The 18,745-nt window shown below is 45.9% G+C and overlaps 1 protein-coding gene across 1 annotated transcript; it reads right to left on the reverse strand.

Annotated features, from left to right (window-relative positions):
* Positions 1-2,184: 2,184 nt before the first annotated feature.
* Positions 2,185-18,643, reverse strand: Sar1 (Secretion-associated Ras-related 1). Its single transcript, XM_077676711.1, has 7 exons — positions 18,486-18,643; positions 17,935-17,991; positions 15,390-15,509; positions 12,404-12,469; positions 9,300-9,403; positions 4,022-4,153; positions 2,185-3,431 (listed from the first exon to the last, which is right to left on the reverse strand). Exons 2-7 carry the CDS (start codon positions 17,975-17,977, stop codon positions 3,318-3,320), a joined length of 579 nt encoding a protein of 192 aa, XP_077532837.1. The 5' UTR covers positions 17,978-17,991; positions 18,486-18,643; the 3' UTR covers positions 2,185-3,317.
* Positions 18,644-18,745: the final 102 nt, after the last annotated feature.

The raw sequence follows: 18,745 nt of genomic DNA on the forward strand, positions 1-18,745 counted from the left end.
TACACTAATCTCTCTCCTACAGCGAGACACTCCCAATAATCACCAGAATCTAGGGCTCCTCCTTAGCACCTCCTAACCCCTCGGGATATACCATATACACCGATTCAATGCAAGCTATCTGTGCCATTCACATGAGTAGAATTCCTGGTCACGCAGGAATCACAGGCGATGAGGCAGTGCTTAGCCTGGCCTTCAAACTTCTGCACCGGGTGCCTGGGATTCCCTGGCCTTATCCCCCCACGTGGGACACTACTCTGCACTACAAACAAGAAATAAAGCTGCACTGTAAAAACATCAGAGAAACTCTTCGTGCACTTCCTGTTCCAGACAAATCTCTAACCACCACGCAACTACGCATTCTTTGACGCATGCACTCAAATACCCTCCTTACACCTGCTCGTTCCTTTCTCTACTGTATCCGGCACTCCCCAGCATGTCCCAATCGTCCCGAACCATATGCTAATTTAGAACACGACATTTTCTCCTGCCCAGTTGAAATTCAGTCCCCACATTTTCCACACCCTCCTCATTCAATGTGGCAGACTTGGTTAACCTCAGACAAGTTTATAAACCAGCTGGCGTTGCTGAAACTGGCCCGGGACATTTTCGACGCTTAGTGTCGAGCCTTAATAAAAGTATTTTTCTCCTCTGTCATACATCCACATTCGATTTCCAAACACGGGAGTACAGTAGACGTCCAACCTTAGAATTGGATGTTTGGTTCCACGGAGCCCGAGGCAGAGCACAGCTGTTGGTGAAAGGAAGATAGTATCTACCAGATCTCGCTGCTCATCACCCACGCACCAGAAGTGTCAAGTCTTGAAACACTTTTGCAAGCTTCATGTGAATCCTACCAAAACGCAGCAAAGCTGCCACCTAGCTTTTTTTTTTTTCTTGGGTGGGAGGATGTTCAGGCAGTCAGTCGAGTATGTATTTGTATTAGGCACCATTCTGCTCCGTGGTCATGGCATACATGCATATGAAGAAATTTGTCCTCTGAGACAAGCATGGACAAGATGAATAAAATATTCATCTATGTATGTACTTGTAGCACAACTGTTCACTAGAATCTCACTGAGCCACGCAAGTAGTCAAATGGTTTCTTGCCTTAACTGACGGGTGTTCATTAATTCCTACATTCCTCAACCTATTCAAGTCCCCTGCTAGCCAAATGCCCTTACTAGTATAGAGATGTCGCCTAAGTACACCACAGTGGCCAAATCCTCTTTAGTGAGGGTGTGCTGCATTTGTCCTGTGTAGCATTTAGGACTGCTGAAACTATCTAGTTTAGCTTCACTGGTAGCCAACATTTTTACTGGTACAAGCAGCACTCCAAACCTGGGGAAATCGTAGAACGCAATTATTTGAGTGGTAAAATGAAGTTGTGGGGGAGGGACTTCAAGACAATTTTTTGCTGATGCCAGGCATATTGTGCTGTAAAAGATGGTGTCAAAAATACAATTACACCAGCAAACCCACAGTTATTGAGAACTTTGCTCGCCTTACCTTGGCAGCATTGAGTCAGCGTGCGCCGCAGCTGCCTTCGAGTGACTGATTTTACACGAGCATTAAAACAAGCTGGACGGAGTGCAGAGAACATAACGTAGACATTTTTTTTTATGCACACGAATATGCAAATTATAAAATATGGACACGCAACTGAATGAAAGCTACCAGGTCTGTTTTACAGCACACCATGATCAGCTGTTCGAGCCAGCAGTTGCACATGCCTCGTTCAGTGAATCTTTCCCAGCAGCCACGACTTCAGACAGACCGTGCGAAGTGCCTAATCTCAGTACATCTTGTTCAACAATATATACTTATCTCTCCAAAGTCCCCCCCTCCCTGCCATACACAGGGCAGTTTTTTCAGCGAAACCTTGCAATGAACACTGTAGAGACTGAGCACTAACCTTACACTTTGGCTACTAGTGGAGCAAAAAATAAAGCATTTCCAGCTTGCAGCCCCGCCAGTGTGGGGCAAGCACAGCTCAGTGAACTAATCGGAGGTCAGAAAATTAGTTCACGAACTCTGCTGCCATGGCCTCTCTTTCGACACAACAGTGCTGACATGGTTCCTTTTTTTATATTACAAAGCACTCATTGTCAGATACAATTGTTCTTACCTATATATTTAGAAAAAAAGTGGTAAGAGAACACAAGGAAAGACGAAAAGAACACAAGGTGAACATCGGCAATTGTTTTCTTTATCTAGCAAGTCAAACAGTTCTTTTAGTGGGAAGAGGGGGGAGGGTGGGAAAGGGGCTGCAATTATGTACACAGGGTAGAAAGTCCTCAGTAAAAATAAAAAAAGAAAACAGCCCTTAAACAGGACAGTAAAGTTAAGCCGTGAGCAGACAACTGTATGCACTAATGCTCATGACACAAGAGCCATATTCTCCACATTTGTTTACTGCTATTCCTCAAGCCCGAGTGCTCAGACATGGGCAGTGACGCTGACAGGCCAGTTTTGGTGCCCAGTACTTCTCCAAACTTTTGGCCACCAGACTTCTCGCAAATGGGACCAGATAATGTATACCGAGTTACACTCACTAGACAAGACCTCAAAAATAGAGACAGGAAAACTGGATGTGTGATTAGCCCAAATTGGCAACACCACTTTTAAATGCTTAAGCACAATCACAGCAACATTCCAGAAATGCCCTTATAAGCTGCACGTCATTCCACAGGAAAGAAGCTAGAGAGCCACTCTAACACTACAGCCACAAGCAAAGCTCGACAGACTAAGTACTTTGATGGAAGTTTCTTTTTTTTGACACATGCAAGGTACTCAGAATAAAATAGCATAAGGTATGCACAGAAAAAGTAGCATGTCAGCGTCACTGAGCTCCGCTCACAAGCCCACCACCCAACCTAGTGTTCCAAGACTCGAAACATTTTGTATGCCCAACGTCGCCCCCAAGCACAGCAATTTAAAACAGAACAGGAACAATAGTAAAAAACACAAAGTAGGCAGGGACGAGGGCAAGGTTAGTCTGCCTCCGCCTTTCTCCAGTCTGTACAGCACTCTTTATACAGGACGTATGTGTGTTTAGGTACGGGTCGAAGCTAACGTCTGGAATGGAGCCTATGGGAAAGAACCGAGGTCTTCCCCGCTGCTTCTCCATCGGGCAAGGGAGTGTTGGCAGGGACAACATGTGACAGGAGGCTAAGGTTACAAGTGAGGAAAGGGGGAAAAAGTCCTTGCAGCAGTCGTCCACCACACTGTCTCTTCTTCCAGTCACAGGGTGTCCCCCACACATTCGCTCTTGCTCCTCGCTTTCGAATGACTCCTCCCTAGGAGGGGACAGTGGGCACCTAGATGTACTGGGCCAGCCAGCGGAACCCTTCGCCATAGCCTTGCCTCTTGAGGACACTGCACATGAACATCTCCAAGGGACGCGCCGTCATCTCCGACCTAGGGACCTTGCCCTGCAGATTGAGTGCAAGTGGGAGTTATGACAAAGGGGAAAAAACAGCACACACACAGGGTGTTTCCACAACTTTCTACACATTAAGAAGAGAAAACTTGATTTTACTCAACTAAACAATCGTTTGGAGCAGCATTATTCATATCTCATTTTCAAGTCTTGATTAGTTGAAATAAAAATGAGAACCCTTCAAAAATGCACCAAATTCAACTTAATGGCTACTGGAGTGCACTGGTGCACCTCAGCCCACCTCAATACTCTGGACATCAGCGTCCCGAGTCACACGCATGTGACAGAATTTAATTTTAGCACTGAAAATTCTCTCTCTTTAGGCAACTCTTGCAGACACTTTTGGCATATTTTTGGGCACTCCAGAACGTACACAAAGCCAAGCATCAGATAGCTAACTTCCTAACTCCTGATTAGCTGATGTGACTACCACCATGGCCAAGAATAAGAGTGATAAGTGTTTATCACCAACTAGAATGGAGCCCTATCGCAACAGTTCTAATGGTGACTAGTTGATGAAGGCTTGAGGAACCGTATGTGTGCTCGATAGAGACAAGCCTTCAGAGAAAAGACACTGCTCACCTTCCCGGTCGTCTGCGAGTAAAGGCAGAAGTACGTGCGGAGCTCATCCTCACTGGCAGCTCCCGGCTTGTCAATCTTGTTGCCCAAAATCAGCACTGGGCAGTTTGCCAACTGTTCATCAGTCAGCAGGCTCTGCATCCAAACACAAATCGAGGCTCGCCATTCATGCAGGCAAATAACCACAAGTGCACAAAAGAATCCCCAGCCTGCCTGAGCTAAACACAGCACAAGGCAACGCGAGGAGGAGTGGTGGCCCCACCCTACCTCCCACACCTTTTCTTTAGGCCTGTACAAACTAGGCACAATGTGCACCATGAGGCTATCTGGGGCCGCTGGCAAAACACGCACGATATTGCTGACACGAGAGGCAGGTGCTGGCTAGAGTAGATTAAACTTTAGCTCGCTAATTTCTCAGCAGTGTGGGGCGTTGCCTTCTGCATACGCTTAGAACAGTCCTGGCAAATTTAGAAAGCCCATCCAAGCTTGTAATAGTTGCCAGAAAGCTACAGAGTAAAAAAAAATTAGGTTTCATTCGCAGACGATTTCCTTCAGGGTACTTGGACATTGATGCACAAAGGTTACAAATTTGCTCGATGGTCATCAGCATGGAAATACACTTAAATCTCGTTATAGCAAAGCGGTCTATAACGAAATAATGGACAATATAATGAAATAGTTGCAATTCCCCTTGAAAGTCGCCATAGAAGCCCATGTGCTTAAAACTTCGTTTTAACGAACATCAATTGTGTTGCTCAAGGGACATAACGAACGATTTTTGTCCCAAACTGACAATAACCACCAGCTTTGCGAACAACATATCAATTTGTTAAAAATGCGTGGCCCCCTTTTTTTGCATCCGATGCGGCATTTTGAATTTCCCGCGACAGTGCCTCATCCGGCGGCGCTCCAAGCCAAGCCAAGCTCTCAAAGCCTGGCGGTCTGCTGCCCAAGGCACGCTGCGCTGCTTCTGTACTTGTTTGCTTTGTTTAGGCATGCACAGGAAGCAACAGCGGTAGCAGTGTAGGCGTAGGACGTGCCGCCGGCTCGCTTTCTACATCCCGTTGCGCGTTTCACGAGAGGACAATGAATGACAGCAGCAGTGGATGTAAGCGTAAACGCAAAGTTTCCGCTCTCAACCAAAAGGCAGCCATAATTCCGAGTGGTGGCAGCAGAGACTTCTTATCACCTCTCCACCATTCTTGGCAGCAAGGAAGCCATCACGGCGCTGTTGCACGCGGCGTTAAAGGTAGCCAGAAGAAGTTGTGGTCCCTCGCTTTTGAAGCCATCGAAGAGGCTCTCTTAAAATGGTTTTTAGATGCAAGGGCGTTGAATTTGCCGGTGAGGGGAGCCCTCCTCCAGAAAAAAGCGAAATACTTCGCTTGTATTTTGGGCTGCGACAACTTTGTTGGAAGCGACGGCTGGCTACAGTGATTTAAGGAGCGCCGCAACATCATCGGCAGATTGATTGATTGTGGGGCTTAACGCGCTGACGCAATGCAGGCGATGAGGCGCACCGTAGTGGAGGGCTCTGGATTAATTTTGACCACCTGGGGATCTTTAATGTGCACTGAAATCTCATACACACGGGCGTTTTTGCTTTTCGCCTCCATCAGAAAAGCGGCCGCAACAGCCGAGAATCGAACCCGCGACCTCGTGCTTATAGCCACTCCTGGCTATGAGGCCTTAGCCACCTCCTGGCCTTAGCCACTAAGCCACTGGGGTGGGTAACATCGTCGACAGAGTCGTCACGGACGAGTGCCGATCCGTCAACAAAGAGACGGCAACGGCATAGGTGCAAGCAAACGTTGGACCAGTCATTCAGACGTAGGGGGGGAGAAAAACGTGTTCAACGCCGACGAGACAGCGCTCTCCTACCAAATGTTGCTGCAGAAGGCTCTGTCCTTGAAGGGAGAGCTGTGTCGTGGTGGAAAACACAGCAAAGCCCGTGCCAGCGTGCTCCTGTGCATGAACATGGATGGGTCTGGGAAGATCCTCCCTTTGGTGATAGGGAAAAGCACATCACCACGGTGCTTTAACTCTTTCACGACGGCGCCATAGGCAATCGGAAGCCGGCGTCCGATGATTTTAAATATCCCGCAATATCTGAAACCCGCGCTCCACAGACAACTATCGCCATCTGGTGTGTTCTTTGGCAACTTCTCTTTCAATTTCGGTTTCGTTTGTTTATATGTCGCGTGTGGCGGCGGCGTAGCAAGAGAAATTTGAACCGAAGGGGGAGGGGAGGAGGAGGAAAATCGGCGTCGGGTTCTCGCTGCGCTCCGCACAGCCGGACTACTGTAGCAAGCACTTCGGCAGCTCCTGGTGTCGATTTTTCTGATTCCAGCAGCAGTGAGGGGTCAAGCAATGATGTGGGATCTTCAGATTTCAGTTAGGACGACGAAGCTCCGGTTCAGGTGCCTCGCAACTCAACAAGCGCTGGCGGGTAATTTCGTTGTGACTCCGCGCTGTATTGATAAAAAAAACGTGCTTCTTATCTGACGACTCCGGTTTTGATTTAGTGTTTAGGGTCTCGAGAACGTACGGCCGGGATATTTTGCCAAATGCACCGTGCTGTATCGCGCTATCACCTTCAAGATAACCTGGCGCTCGTGTCAGATTACCGATGCAGGGTTCAGGTGGGACGCTTGTCGAGAGCGCTCGATTATTTTTTTTTCTTGTTTTTTACCACCGAACTGATAAGAATTTTGTGCGAGGACAGAAAAGAGTATACCGTAATTACCTGATTATAACACGCACCCGATTTTCTTGACAAAAAAACTAAAAAACTTGCACATCCGATTGTAACGCACACGGAACTGTGTGAGCAAGAAAAACGAATGCGAGAGAAACGGGTGAATTATTTCCCGAAGTAATCTCACTCATCTCACTCCTCGTCGCTCTCCGCTGACCACAACATCTCGTCCTCGGTGCCGTCAAGCACGATCGCGATGCCACACTTCTGAACTGCCGTTCAACCATGGTCGATGGGATCGTGGCCCACGCCTCACACGCCCATCCCGCGAGCTTCTCCAGAGGCGCACGCTTCAGCCGACCGCTCGTTTTGAACGCGTGAGAGCCGCTGCTGCCATTGCTGTTATCAAGCGCGCAAGTGTAACGATTTGACGATTTGTGTGAACGCCGATAGAAAAGCCTAGGCGCCTAGGCGCCTATGCTTCCTGCGTCCGAAAAATCGTTGCTAAAAGCTTCGGTGCCTTCTTGACATGGCGATGGCGATAGGTGGGACAAAATTTCCGCTGTTTCGGTTTCGTATCCGATGCATGCGATTTTTCGACCTATTTTTCCGGAAAAAAAGTGCGCGTTAGAATCGGGTAAGTACGATACTTGGATGCACGTTTTACAGAGGCTCACTCACCCTTGAGTGCCCTCGCGGCGTGGCACAGCCGTCAGTTGCGCTAGGTTGACGGGCCCTCAAAACGCCAAAACTTGGTGTACACTGTTGAGTTATATATTGAATCATAGCCAAGGAACGTAGGAACAATTTGTATATCTTAAAATACCTGAAATAATTTTTAGTCTCGGTAAAAGTGCCGATCTGTGTTTTTCGTATACTTTTCTTGGGGGCTTTTTTCTGATTACTTGACGAATAAACTGTAAGTGATTTTACCTTTAACAAAACTGCTGCTTTGTGTTTGGAAGAGCAATCTATAGGCTACAATTTCATGCATTGCAAGGCTACGTGTGTCCAGTAGCTCAAGAGAAAAAAAATGTTTTGTGGAAGCACTTAAAATCGGCCGTTTTTCCGCCGTAACGAAAGAGTTAAGGAAAAAAAGAGACTTCACCTCCAGTACCTTGCTAACAGGAAGGCCTGGATGACATGACACATTTTTGTGGGGTGGCTGCATGACTGGGATGAGAAGTCGAAGAGGCAGAATCGCAAGATATGCCTGTTCTTAGATAACTGTTCTGCCAACCACATAGGAGTGGCTCTTGAAGACATCGAACTGCGGTTCTTGCCCCCCTTCAACTGCACAGCAGTGATACAGCCTCTCGATCAAGGCTGGGTATAGAAAGGAGGTTATAGACCGGCTCCTTCTAAACATGTACCTGAAACGCGACACCAAGATCGATTTTTACATGGGGATGGAAATGCTTCACGCAGCATGGATGAGCATCACTGCCAGCACCACTGCCAACTGTTTTCGCCGTACATTTGCTGCCAGCGAAAGCAGTCGTGACAGCAATGAGCCAGCGGACAGAGTTGGCACACCCAATGACACCCCCGCATCAAAGCCGTGGCGTTGTGGAGCGCATTCAGCGACGCTGGTGTCGTGCGTGGAGGCGAAACCTCCTGGGACTACGGGAGCATGGATTCCGACGTTGTGGCCTCGGAGGAACTAGCAGACTGACTACGTGCTTGGCGCTGCTCGGCCGCAAGGAGGAAGCGATAAAGAGCGTGTCAATGACGACGACTTTCCACCCTGCGCGGACGACATGCCGACATCTTCCCAGGCGCTGGACGCAGTGGATCTGCTACACCGCTACTTCGGCGGGAATGAAGACGGCGAAGATGGCCTCGACATAGCTGATGCTGCGGAGAAAGCTGTTCTTCAGTTAAGGAAGATGAATCAGCGCAGCATAATGGATGTTTTCACGCCATTTATGTAAAAGGGTACGTGGTATGCGGCGAGTAATTAATAATCAGTTCCTGTGTGTCCGATTCCAGTTTTTGACGTTTTTCGCATAGCACTTTACTGCAACCGTGACTGCTACGGTAGCTGATGCTCCACGGTGACCTACCTTTGTCTGTACATCCTAGTAGTAAGTCTTATAATTAGTCACCAGCTATAACAGACTAATGGCTATAATGAAAAAAATTTCCCGTCCGTTTGACTTCGTTATAACGAGATTTAAGTGTACTACACTGTTTACTGGATGTTTTTATTAGCTGCCGTCATACTTGGGACAGCCACCTATATAAAATGCTTGCTACGAAATTGTCAGAGATCCAGGTTTACCCCGACTGGAAGGGACCATATTACAAAATTCAGGTTCGCAGCTCAATGCAAGCACACATCACTGTTCCCTTCAGTTCAGCCATTCCTAACTCCACATAACACAACAGTTTTCGGATTCAGTCAAGTTAGAACAGAAGTGCAGTATAGCAACAGTTAACCACAGGATCTACATCCCATAAATCCACACCACAAGATACACATCACACATGGATGTTATGGCCTATCTTCCTTGTACACCCATCAGCATATATCATTTGCCGATTACAAAAAAACTAGAAAGGAGAAAAAAAAAAGGGACTCACGTCCAGCTCAGCTTTGGACTCAGGGAACCGCTCCCTGTCATGAGCATCAATGAGGAACACTATGGCATCCACAGCAGGGAAGTAGTCCTTCCACACCCTCCGGGCTGCACAGTCGAGAAAGTGGGAAAGGCAGAAATACTCAGGACATTTATGCCATTTCCATAGCAAAGTTGCCAGATAGGCAATGGTAAAGATCTGTGGCGCTAAATTAAAGGTACCATAAAAGGGAAAGAAGACTTGTGACCTAGCGTGTTGATGAAAAAGCCGCGCATGCAGGGTCGCAATGCTCATCCTTTGTCACAAGATTGAGTCTTGAAACTGGCCTTTTCACAACAAAGGCTTTCTGGAGGGAAATGCATGGCCCTGGCAGTTTTTTTCCCCCACCAGCAATTTTGACGAATAGTTCGAGCTAGAGAGCCACTGCGGTGCTAATCGTTAACAATACCAGGAATGGAAATGGTTTTAAGGGGGGACAGTGGTCTTAAAACAACAACTTTTAATTTTCAAGTAGATTTTGTGAGACTTGTCGGTCTTGCTGCTTTTTTCGCACCGATTTCAAATATGCCATCATTTTTTCAGTTGGTCAATTAGTTCCTAGGATAATAAGAGATAATTAGCCATTTTTGGTCAAACAATAAATAGACAAACCAGTGTTGGTCATAAACTGTAGTCTATATTTTCGAATACTATGAACCCTGGTGAATGCAAAAATCGAAGCCATTTTTTAATGATTTTGCTTGGAGCTAATTTTACAGCTCGTTACACCTTGGTGGCACCAGTGGCAAGGAACTATTTTAAGTGCCCATTTCAAATACCGCAGTTTAACGAGCTGTAAAATTAGTTCCAAGTGATGCATCAAAAAACTGCTTCAATTATTGCATTCACCAGTGTTCATAGTATTGGGAAATATAAAGATTACAGTTTCATGACCAACACTTGTCTATTGTTTGAACAAAAATGGCTAATTATCTCTAATTATCTTGGGAACTAATTGACCAACTGAAAAAATTAATGGCATATTCTAAATCAGTGGGGAAAAAGCAGCAAGACTGACAAGTTTCACAAAATGTACTTGGAAATTAAAAGAAGTTGTTTTAAGACCAGTGTCCCCTCTTAAGAGTAAAACTGACCTCCTCAAAACAAATTTTGCATTTCCTAGAGGAAACATTTGTACAAGTCTGAATAAATTATTCTGCAAGAGATTGAGGATACGGCACTTTGGGCTTCAATGACATTGAATAATTGGAGGCTACAGTTTTACCCATCATTTTCATACGCGCCTAAGGTTGATGGGGGGGGGGGCATTCAAATAAGCACAAAAACAGCAGCGTGCTCATCAAACTTTTTACTGTCCCTTTAGTGGAATTTATCCAAGCTGGAATGTTTATAGTTGCATGCCTGAAAGGCATTCAACTGCGAAAGAGTTTTCCCGCATTGGAAAGGCTGGATAATGCAGGCTTTTCAGTTCAGAACAGACAGATTCAATTTAAAAACGGATCAAAAAAAAAAAAAAAACTAATTCCTGAATCAGCAAATCCGCTTACAATTCAGAGTTCTTCAACCACGAGAAAAGCAAGTTCAAGGTGCAGTTTCTCTCCCACAATTCTCCAGTTTATCCTGCACAACTTTCTACCTTTATGTGCCAGCATAAGCTGTGATAACACACTTGCATATTTCCAGGGTGATACTTAGTAGACTGCAGGCATGTTTATTAAAATTTCATGAAAAAAAAAAGTATGCTCTGCTGAAAGAGTGGCAAACCTTCAATTTTTGAAGACCAAGACAGCACCAAACCACATTGCAAACCAGTGCCACATTAATGCAGTTATTAGCGAGGCTGCCACAAAAACATTCCTAGTATTACGAGTCCTCTGAGCCTTAAAAACCTGAAGCTCCATGCTCTAAATATACAATTATTGCATTCCATGAGTACAACTACAAAATGCCCATGAAAATAGGAGCTCGATACATGCATTGTGGCACCCCTTTAAAGCGGTCTCTTAGCTGGAAGCAAACTTCCTGTATCTGCACTATTACAGCTGCAAGAAATAAGCTTGTGTTCTCCAGGCCACTTTGATAAGCATGAATGCCTGTTTTGGTATACATGTGCCGCATCTCCTTAAAGGCTCAACAAGGTGCAGTATAAATCAGCATACGCACAATGCCTCATCGCCAAACCAGACCCAATTTTACAAGGCTTTCATCTCAGGCAGCACGCCAGCTTGAAGGAGGTTTGACAAGCGCTTCCCATATATAGGCATCCTCAACAAGGTGATCAAAAACCAAGCTATTGATGGGAACCCATGCGCTTGGTTACAACATGACCCACCCAGCAAAGCCTTTTCGATTACTGTTATTGCATCCTGCGCTCGCAAGAGTGGTGGTACTCGAAGCAGGCTGAACTCTGCATTGGCATACAGAACCATTGACACTTCAGAACACACCATACCAAACCTCTCATTTTTTCTCTAATGATAAAGACCAGAACAGAACATCCCCACCCTTTTTACTCACTACTGAATCCACTGAAAACTCATTCTGACCCTTCTGGCTCCTTTATCATTCACACAGTGAGGGTTGTTACAATTAGCTGTCCTCTTAACTTTCTAGCCAGTCAGTTTGGCATGTATACTTTATCTTGCAAGTGTATTCAACATCATTTCTTTCCAAGATTGGCAATCCATAAGTTTAACTACTGTATTAGGAAACACTAGTTTTGAGCTTAAGCACTTTAGGTTCCCATTTTTTTGCTATTACTTTATTAGACTTGTCAGACCCTATTGATTGTTTTTGGCTTTTTCGTATTGCCTTGTTTGAGTATTTTTAAAGCATTTTTGGCCTTTTCTACATTGGTCTAAAGTATGCCCATAATTTATTCTGGGAAACTGCCAATAGTAATTGCATTGCATACGTGAAATGCACACATTAATTATGGTGAGGAGTTTCTCCAGCTCTTCACAGGCGACGGGAATAGTATGCTTTGTGGTCGACAAGTGTTCTACAAATATCGATACAAATGAATTGCTTTGCACGTATCATTTGATGTTAAAATATTCCTGGACCCACCAAAGTTTTGATCCAGAAAGAGGAACGCTATGACTTACCTTGGTGATGTCCGCCCAGGTCGAACGTGGTGAAGCGCATGTTGCCTATGGACAGTTCTTCAGAGGCTGCAAGCGCAACAAGGAGGAAAGAAAAGTAAGCTTTAAAACTTCCCACGAGTGTTTTTGGTTCAAATATATGAGAAATCCCAACACATCCGACATTCAATGAACTTCAATAACAGATGCAAAGCAATTCTCAATACCGAAGACAAGCTGTTGAGAATCGCTTTCCATCTGGTGCACCAAGCAGTATTCCATACGAGCCACTGCCAATAATACGCCAGTGACAGTTTGTTATTCCGAGCACCAACCTCGGTGTAGTATTTTTCCAGCGGGGCTACATATGGCCAGCTTACCGTCAATCTTTCACCTCGGTGTCTGAAAGCTCAAGTGTTCTCACTGATGAGGCAAAGCAAAACAGTAACGTATGTGCTGGCACCTGGCATAGCAAGAGGAGCTAAGAAACCGCCCAATGCTACATATTGTCCCGGGCTCGGTGAAATCACGAATTCGGATACATCGGAGAAAGAGCAGGCCGCTTACGAAGCTGAACATTGCAAATGTAAATGCAAACACGATCGGCAACAGCTGGCACCGAAGGTCGTAACTGAGAGGCTGCCCATAAGCAGCAGGTTGACAAGACTGAGCGAAGACTGAGCGCCGTGGAGTGCAAAATGGTGCAAAGCGACACAGGTGCTACACCAGTCAATTTGCAACAGCACAAAGGCAAAGTTTCAGAGGGACTTTGTGGGCAAACATTTATGCAGTTGTGCAGTGTGGGACAGATTGCAGTTTAAGAATGATTTGAAAGATACTGGCAACGTTTGAAATGTCCAAGTGTGAACGTGCAGCGGACATGTAGCTGCATACTTTCCCTGAAAAGACCGACATAGCATGCATTCTGTCATGGCTCTGTTTGACATATGGACACTTGCACTCACCCTCCCCACCCCCACACCAACAATTTCCTTAATTAGCAGAGCCAGAAACATGCTTATGTGCCAATGTGTTTATCAAGTTCTTTTTTTTAACTGTCTGAAACAGCCTCATCACACCTCTCATCAAAACACATGCACGCAAAGTCATAAATACGAGGCATGTGTGCTTCGTGCTTGAATGCACAGCTCGTTATCCATGCAGTCACTGAGAGGCCTGCCGTCACAGCTGAGAAGGCAGTCCAAACACCTTGATGAGCAGTGCAAACCGTCAGGTGTAGCATGCCCGGAACGCCAGCTCATGTGCTTGCTTGCTCAATCCCTTTCTTGCTGGCTTTCTTAAGTCGCAGGCTTATCCAATCACACGCAATCAAAGACTTGCTCAGGGAAAGGGCAACTGCCACCTTTGTGTGTTGTCATGTACCATTTTGAAATATGTCAAATATATTATAGCAAGCATACCCTACAAGCTGAAATTAGCTTTATATGAACAGAAAAATGTACAACCCAAGTCAGCCATAAGTAGAGCTGTGGAAGGAAAGTGTCGTCAACCTCCGACGAGCACAGCCATTTTTACAGCACACCAGCTGTTTTCTACAGTAAATGAGAGAAAGCAATGCGCAACAAAAAAGGAAGATAGTGGCCAATGCATTAAGTTGCTTTGCACAACGAGTGCAATTCGAAGGCTATGAGCACAATTCTAGTTTCAATGGAGTAAATGAAGCCGATTTCAAGTGTTGACAAGCCCCACCAGTTCGTTAAAAAACGAAAGGAAGGAAGGCAGTCCTGTTCAGCCAACCGGGTGCAGGAAATAGATCCCTCTCCACAAGGCGTAAGCCAAAAACCGGGGGACGTAAATGTCTCAAAAGACACAGTGAACTAGAAATGCCTAGGGGTACTTGTGCGCACATGGGGGCACAGCTCTGCTGGAAATGAGATTTAACGTTTTCAGCAATTGTTAAGGGGCCCAGAAAGTGCTCAACAGCAATGCTTGTCACAGAATACAATGGACCAGACTAAGCACACAGGACCTTCGAACCAGTTTAAAGAGAGCACTGATGCAAGTTGTAAACATTGCCTTGGTTGATTTACCAGACCAATACCTAGAATGCCCATGACAATTTCTAGATTTTTCTGGTCAAATTACAACGAGAAAACTGTGTTCAAAAGTGCTGTGTTCCTTAGTGCTCTCCTCCCTGCTTCCTGTGACAACACTCCACAGGGTAAAATTTCATAGCTTACAAGCAAGTTCAACCTGTACAAGCTTATATGGGTAAAAAAAGTTTTTTTTGACAGCAGAGATAGGCTGAAAACACAGTGAAAACCAGTACAACGTCGCTGGGGCATTTGACGAGGCATCCCTGAATGGAGCTTCCTCTCCTGCTGTCTATCACAGATGAACTAAGGCTTTGCAGCCACTATGCAGCCACACACAGGGCTCTGCTTGTGCCCTTAGGCAACACAAGACCGGAGGCAAATTCATGTACTGCTATCTGCACATTCCCTTCAGAAGACCAGCAACAGCACTGGAAATGAACGATGTCCAGCAATTTTAACTATACGACCTACCACAAAATGAAAAAATAACTACACGAGTACAGCGTGTTGTTGGGCTAGTGGGTACTGCATTTCAAGAAAAGAAAAACTGCACGTCAAACACATGACAATAAGGAAGAGACACGACGGGACAGGACTGTCCCGTCCCTTCCTTATTGTCTATGTCGTGCAGTTTTTCTTACAACTAAATGAACTGCCCTACCGCTAACAAAATGGAAACTTTCACCTCCTCCACACTCCAATGCGTTTACAAATGGCAGCAAGAGCAGCCACCGAGTGCAAGTAGAGCACCGATACTCAGCCTCCCTCAGGAAGGCACCACAGAGTGTTTGAGAAGGGCTGCTCGTAGCAATAACCCGTGAAGCAGCTGCATGCCTCTGCAGCCCTGGTAGGCAGGAGCTCGGCAACCAGGATACAGCCTCCTCACAGTCCGTAGAGCCCACTTTTCAAAATGCCAGTTGCTCCTGGAGAGACCAGCCACGGAGGGCACTCACTCGGGTGCAGCGTGGGCACGTGCTGGGCCATGCGGTCATCCTTGAGCATGTGCAGCAGAGTCGTCTTGCCCGCATTGTCCAGGCCCAGGAAGAGCAGCTTGCCACTCTTCTTCCACAGGCCTGGGGGAAGAGGAGGAGGCGAACAAGCATGCCCGCATCACACACACTGCTGCCGTAGCCTACCCTTGCCTGCATTCACTATGAAACGAACGCGACAAATGTGCACCAAGCCAGTCCCGACTTGCACCTGCCACCAATGGCACTTTTGGCTTGGGAAGATTTCACTCAATAATAATAACCTTCATGACTAAAACATGAGCACAGAGACAAGGCTGGTGCTATGCATTTTATTTGGCATGCACCAACTCAAAATAAGTTATTATGGAGGGATTAACCAGAAAGACGTACATAAGCTTGTTTTATTAGCTGAACCCTAGCACTTCAGCTCATTTTCTCCCGATTGTATTCAGCCTCCGAAGCCATTGGTTTATTCTCTGTAGCTCACATTTCCACCCAGTTTTGCAGCACAGCCAACCGTGCATGCTCATATTTCTGTTGTGAAGTGCACACTGCTTGTCCTCAGCCTAGCTGCTTTTATTTTTGGTTGCCTCGCTGTTAAATTCAGGGCCCTAATTTTCTGCACTGCTACCACAGTGCAGAGTGTGTTAGAGTGAAACGCAGTATAGGAGATGCAATTTCAAAGGGTCTGCACAAAGGGATCTGCTACAACCCTGTTAGGTTGCAGAGCTGAGAGAATTCACTTTTACTACATTTAGTATTTTCTGCGACTAAATACATTCTTGTTGGATTCGAAAATGTAGAGCCAAATGTGAACTGCAGTGCACTATTTCATGAATATTGCCGTGATTTCAGTCAAGAACGGCCAATGTTAAACTGCACTTCCTGCGGCAGCTCTTGCAGCGTGTACCCAGATATTAGCATAGCATAAAAAAATAGCTGTAGTGCCAGCTTTGTTCATTTTAACATTACGAGATAGTGTGGCTCCTTTTACAACAGCGTACTTGTGTGCGACCTTCACATGGGCAAAGGCTTAAGTAAACAAAAATAAGAGATACTTGCACAGAGAAGGCACGCAGCAGCAGCTGCTCCCTGTATCTATGTCTGAGCCACACAGAAGATTGAAATTGTAATTCATAGAACAAAAAACTAGGCCACAAATATTGCCGAGTGCAAGGCCAACTGCAGATATGGTCGGCATATGTGTAGTGGAATTTGTTTTACCAATATTGCACACCCCTCCGATTTTCAGCACTATTGCGGGAGAGTTGAGTGGCAGGTCGGACAGCAATGCATTAGCGCACTGCACTGATAAGGGCGAGAGCACACGCTATTGTACAGGAAAACCTGCTTTAGCTAGAAACAAGCCTTGCAGTTGGCAGTAGCGGCAATGTGCATACGTGCCTACTATCACCCATTCAATTACACAGCGCAGTGATATTAAACAGCAAGCTGCGTGTGTATGACACAAGTCTGTGTAGAGAGACTTAATAACAGCCCAAGCTTCCTCAACGAAACAATAGCCGTTTGTTCTAGACTCCCAAAGATAAGCACTAACGGCAAAAGAACGAGTACCCTCACACTTATGTGGTGAACTACTACTGTAAGCACACAGTCAAAATTCCACACAAGGCCTTTTCCATCAAGTGCCTGTAACACGGCTGCTGCCGCTTTATACCAGTACCGTTAAGGGTAACATTGGTTTCAGTCATGGCATCTGGATACAACTACATGTCTCAAACTTTGTCAAACAGTACCAAGCTTCAAATGAGCACATGGTGGAATGTATTGCTCGAGTGGTGCATGAGAGGAAATTGTGCAACGACCCTGTGGAACACCGAGAAAAACATTAGTACCCAGTTAACTGGCTTGTGACAGAGAAACTGCTGCTTGTGAAGCGCTGATATCTGGATGTATACAAGTGCTAGCATAAACAATACACTTCAGTGGTCTGCCCTGTAGGCTGCAAGGGCCTAAAGTTCATCAGGGAACCACAACGCTGTTTCAGAGTTCTTTGTCAAGGCTGGAGCAGTCAGAAAAAAATTCCGCTACCCAAAATCGCGAGCCGTGCGAACGCAGTTGGCGCAAGCACCCGAGATTGCGACATCTGGCGACCTCACTTATGGGGTCAGGTGCACTATGATAAGCACAAGAGTGCGTATCTCTACGCCCTCCTTCCCCTTACAGCGAAAGGCCAATTTCTGTAAACCTACATGACAGATCGAGCGGCACTAGCCGCTAGTACGCCCCATAAACGTGTCCAATAAACACACTCGATGGTTTCCATTCTACGGACGCCGTTTCAGGGAAGTTCCGGACACAGCAGTTATGTTCCAAACACGCAAATGGCAATGACTATGCACGCACGCTCAAAAGAAACTAGGCGAGGTAGTTGTTCATCCAACTGAACTCACGAGACTTCGATCAATGAAGCACCTCGCGAGCACAGCTCTGCCGCGATCACGAAAACGCAGCCGAATCGACGACAAAGTTAACACGAAATGTTAATAAACAATCACATACTTACCCAAGTAACCTAGGACACCGCCGAGCCATTCGAGGAGGAACATTTCTGGATGATGAGCTGCGAGAAACAACACCGGCAGACGAATGACCTGTCAATACATTTCTCGGTTAACCTTTCGGTTAGAGCCAGATTGTGAAAGGATAAACAATGTTTGACCTTTCACGACCAAGTTTTTCGAGGAAGGTTTTTTTTTCCAAGAAGGTGAGTCTTGAGGAAGTCGACTCCGGCTTACGTCATTAAAAATACCAGACCTGTGAAGCGAAGGCTCGGTACTAATCATACTGTCGGCGAAAACGCCTGCACTGTCGCCCTGCTAACTTTCCGACAGCATTAATAATACATCCTCGTAAATGAAACGACGTAGATTCGTGCTATTCCACATAGACGCAGCAACAAAACGGGATTTTCACAGCCGTAGTTATTTCCTGGCGCGTGTACACACAAAACAAGTTACAAGTTCACCACATCCAGCCTCTAAGCCTACGTGTTTTGAGTCTTATACGAAGACCAAAAGTTGTTGGAATGCCGAAGACCCAAAGCTTTGGCCTTACCTTTTGCGTTTTGACGCGAAGAGGGTTAGAAATAAATACGGGTACTGCTACTTTTGTATCAGATGGGGACTTTTCACGCCAGACTTTCCGCACTGGCTTTCGGAAGATGATGGCAGCGAAGAAGGGTACCAAATTTGCTTGCCTGAAATGAGGCATGCGATGATTGGCTGACCGAAAAAAAACGACGCTAGCGCTTGTTGGCGGAGGAAGTACAAATCACTATGTACAGGCAGAAAAAATGCGTAGAAATTTTTTTGTGT

Source organism: Haemaphysalis longicornis, unplaced genomic scaffold, assembly GCF_048455015.1.
Source record: "Haemaphysalis longicornis isolate Haplotype H1 unplaced genomic scaffold, Haemaphysalis longicornis Haplotype H1 scaffold_1, whole genome shotgun sequence".
Taxonomy (NCBI): Eukaryota; Metazoa; Arthropoda; class Arachnida; order Ixodida; family Ixodidae; genus Haemaphysalis; species Haemaphysalis longicornis.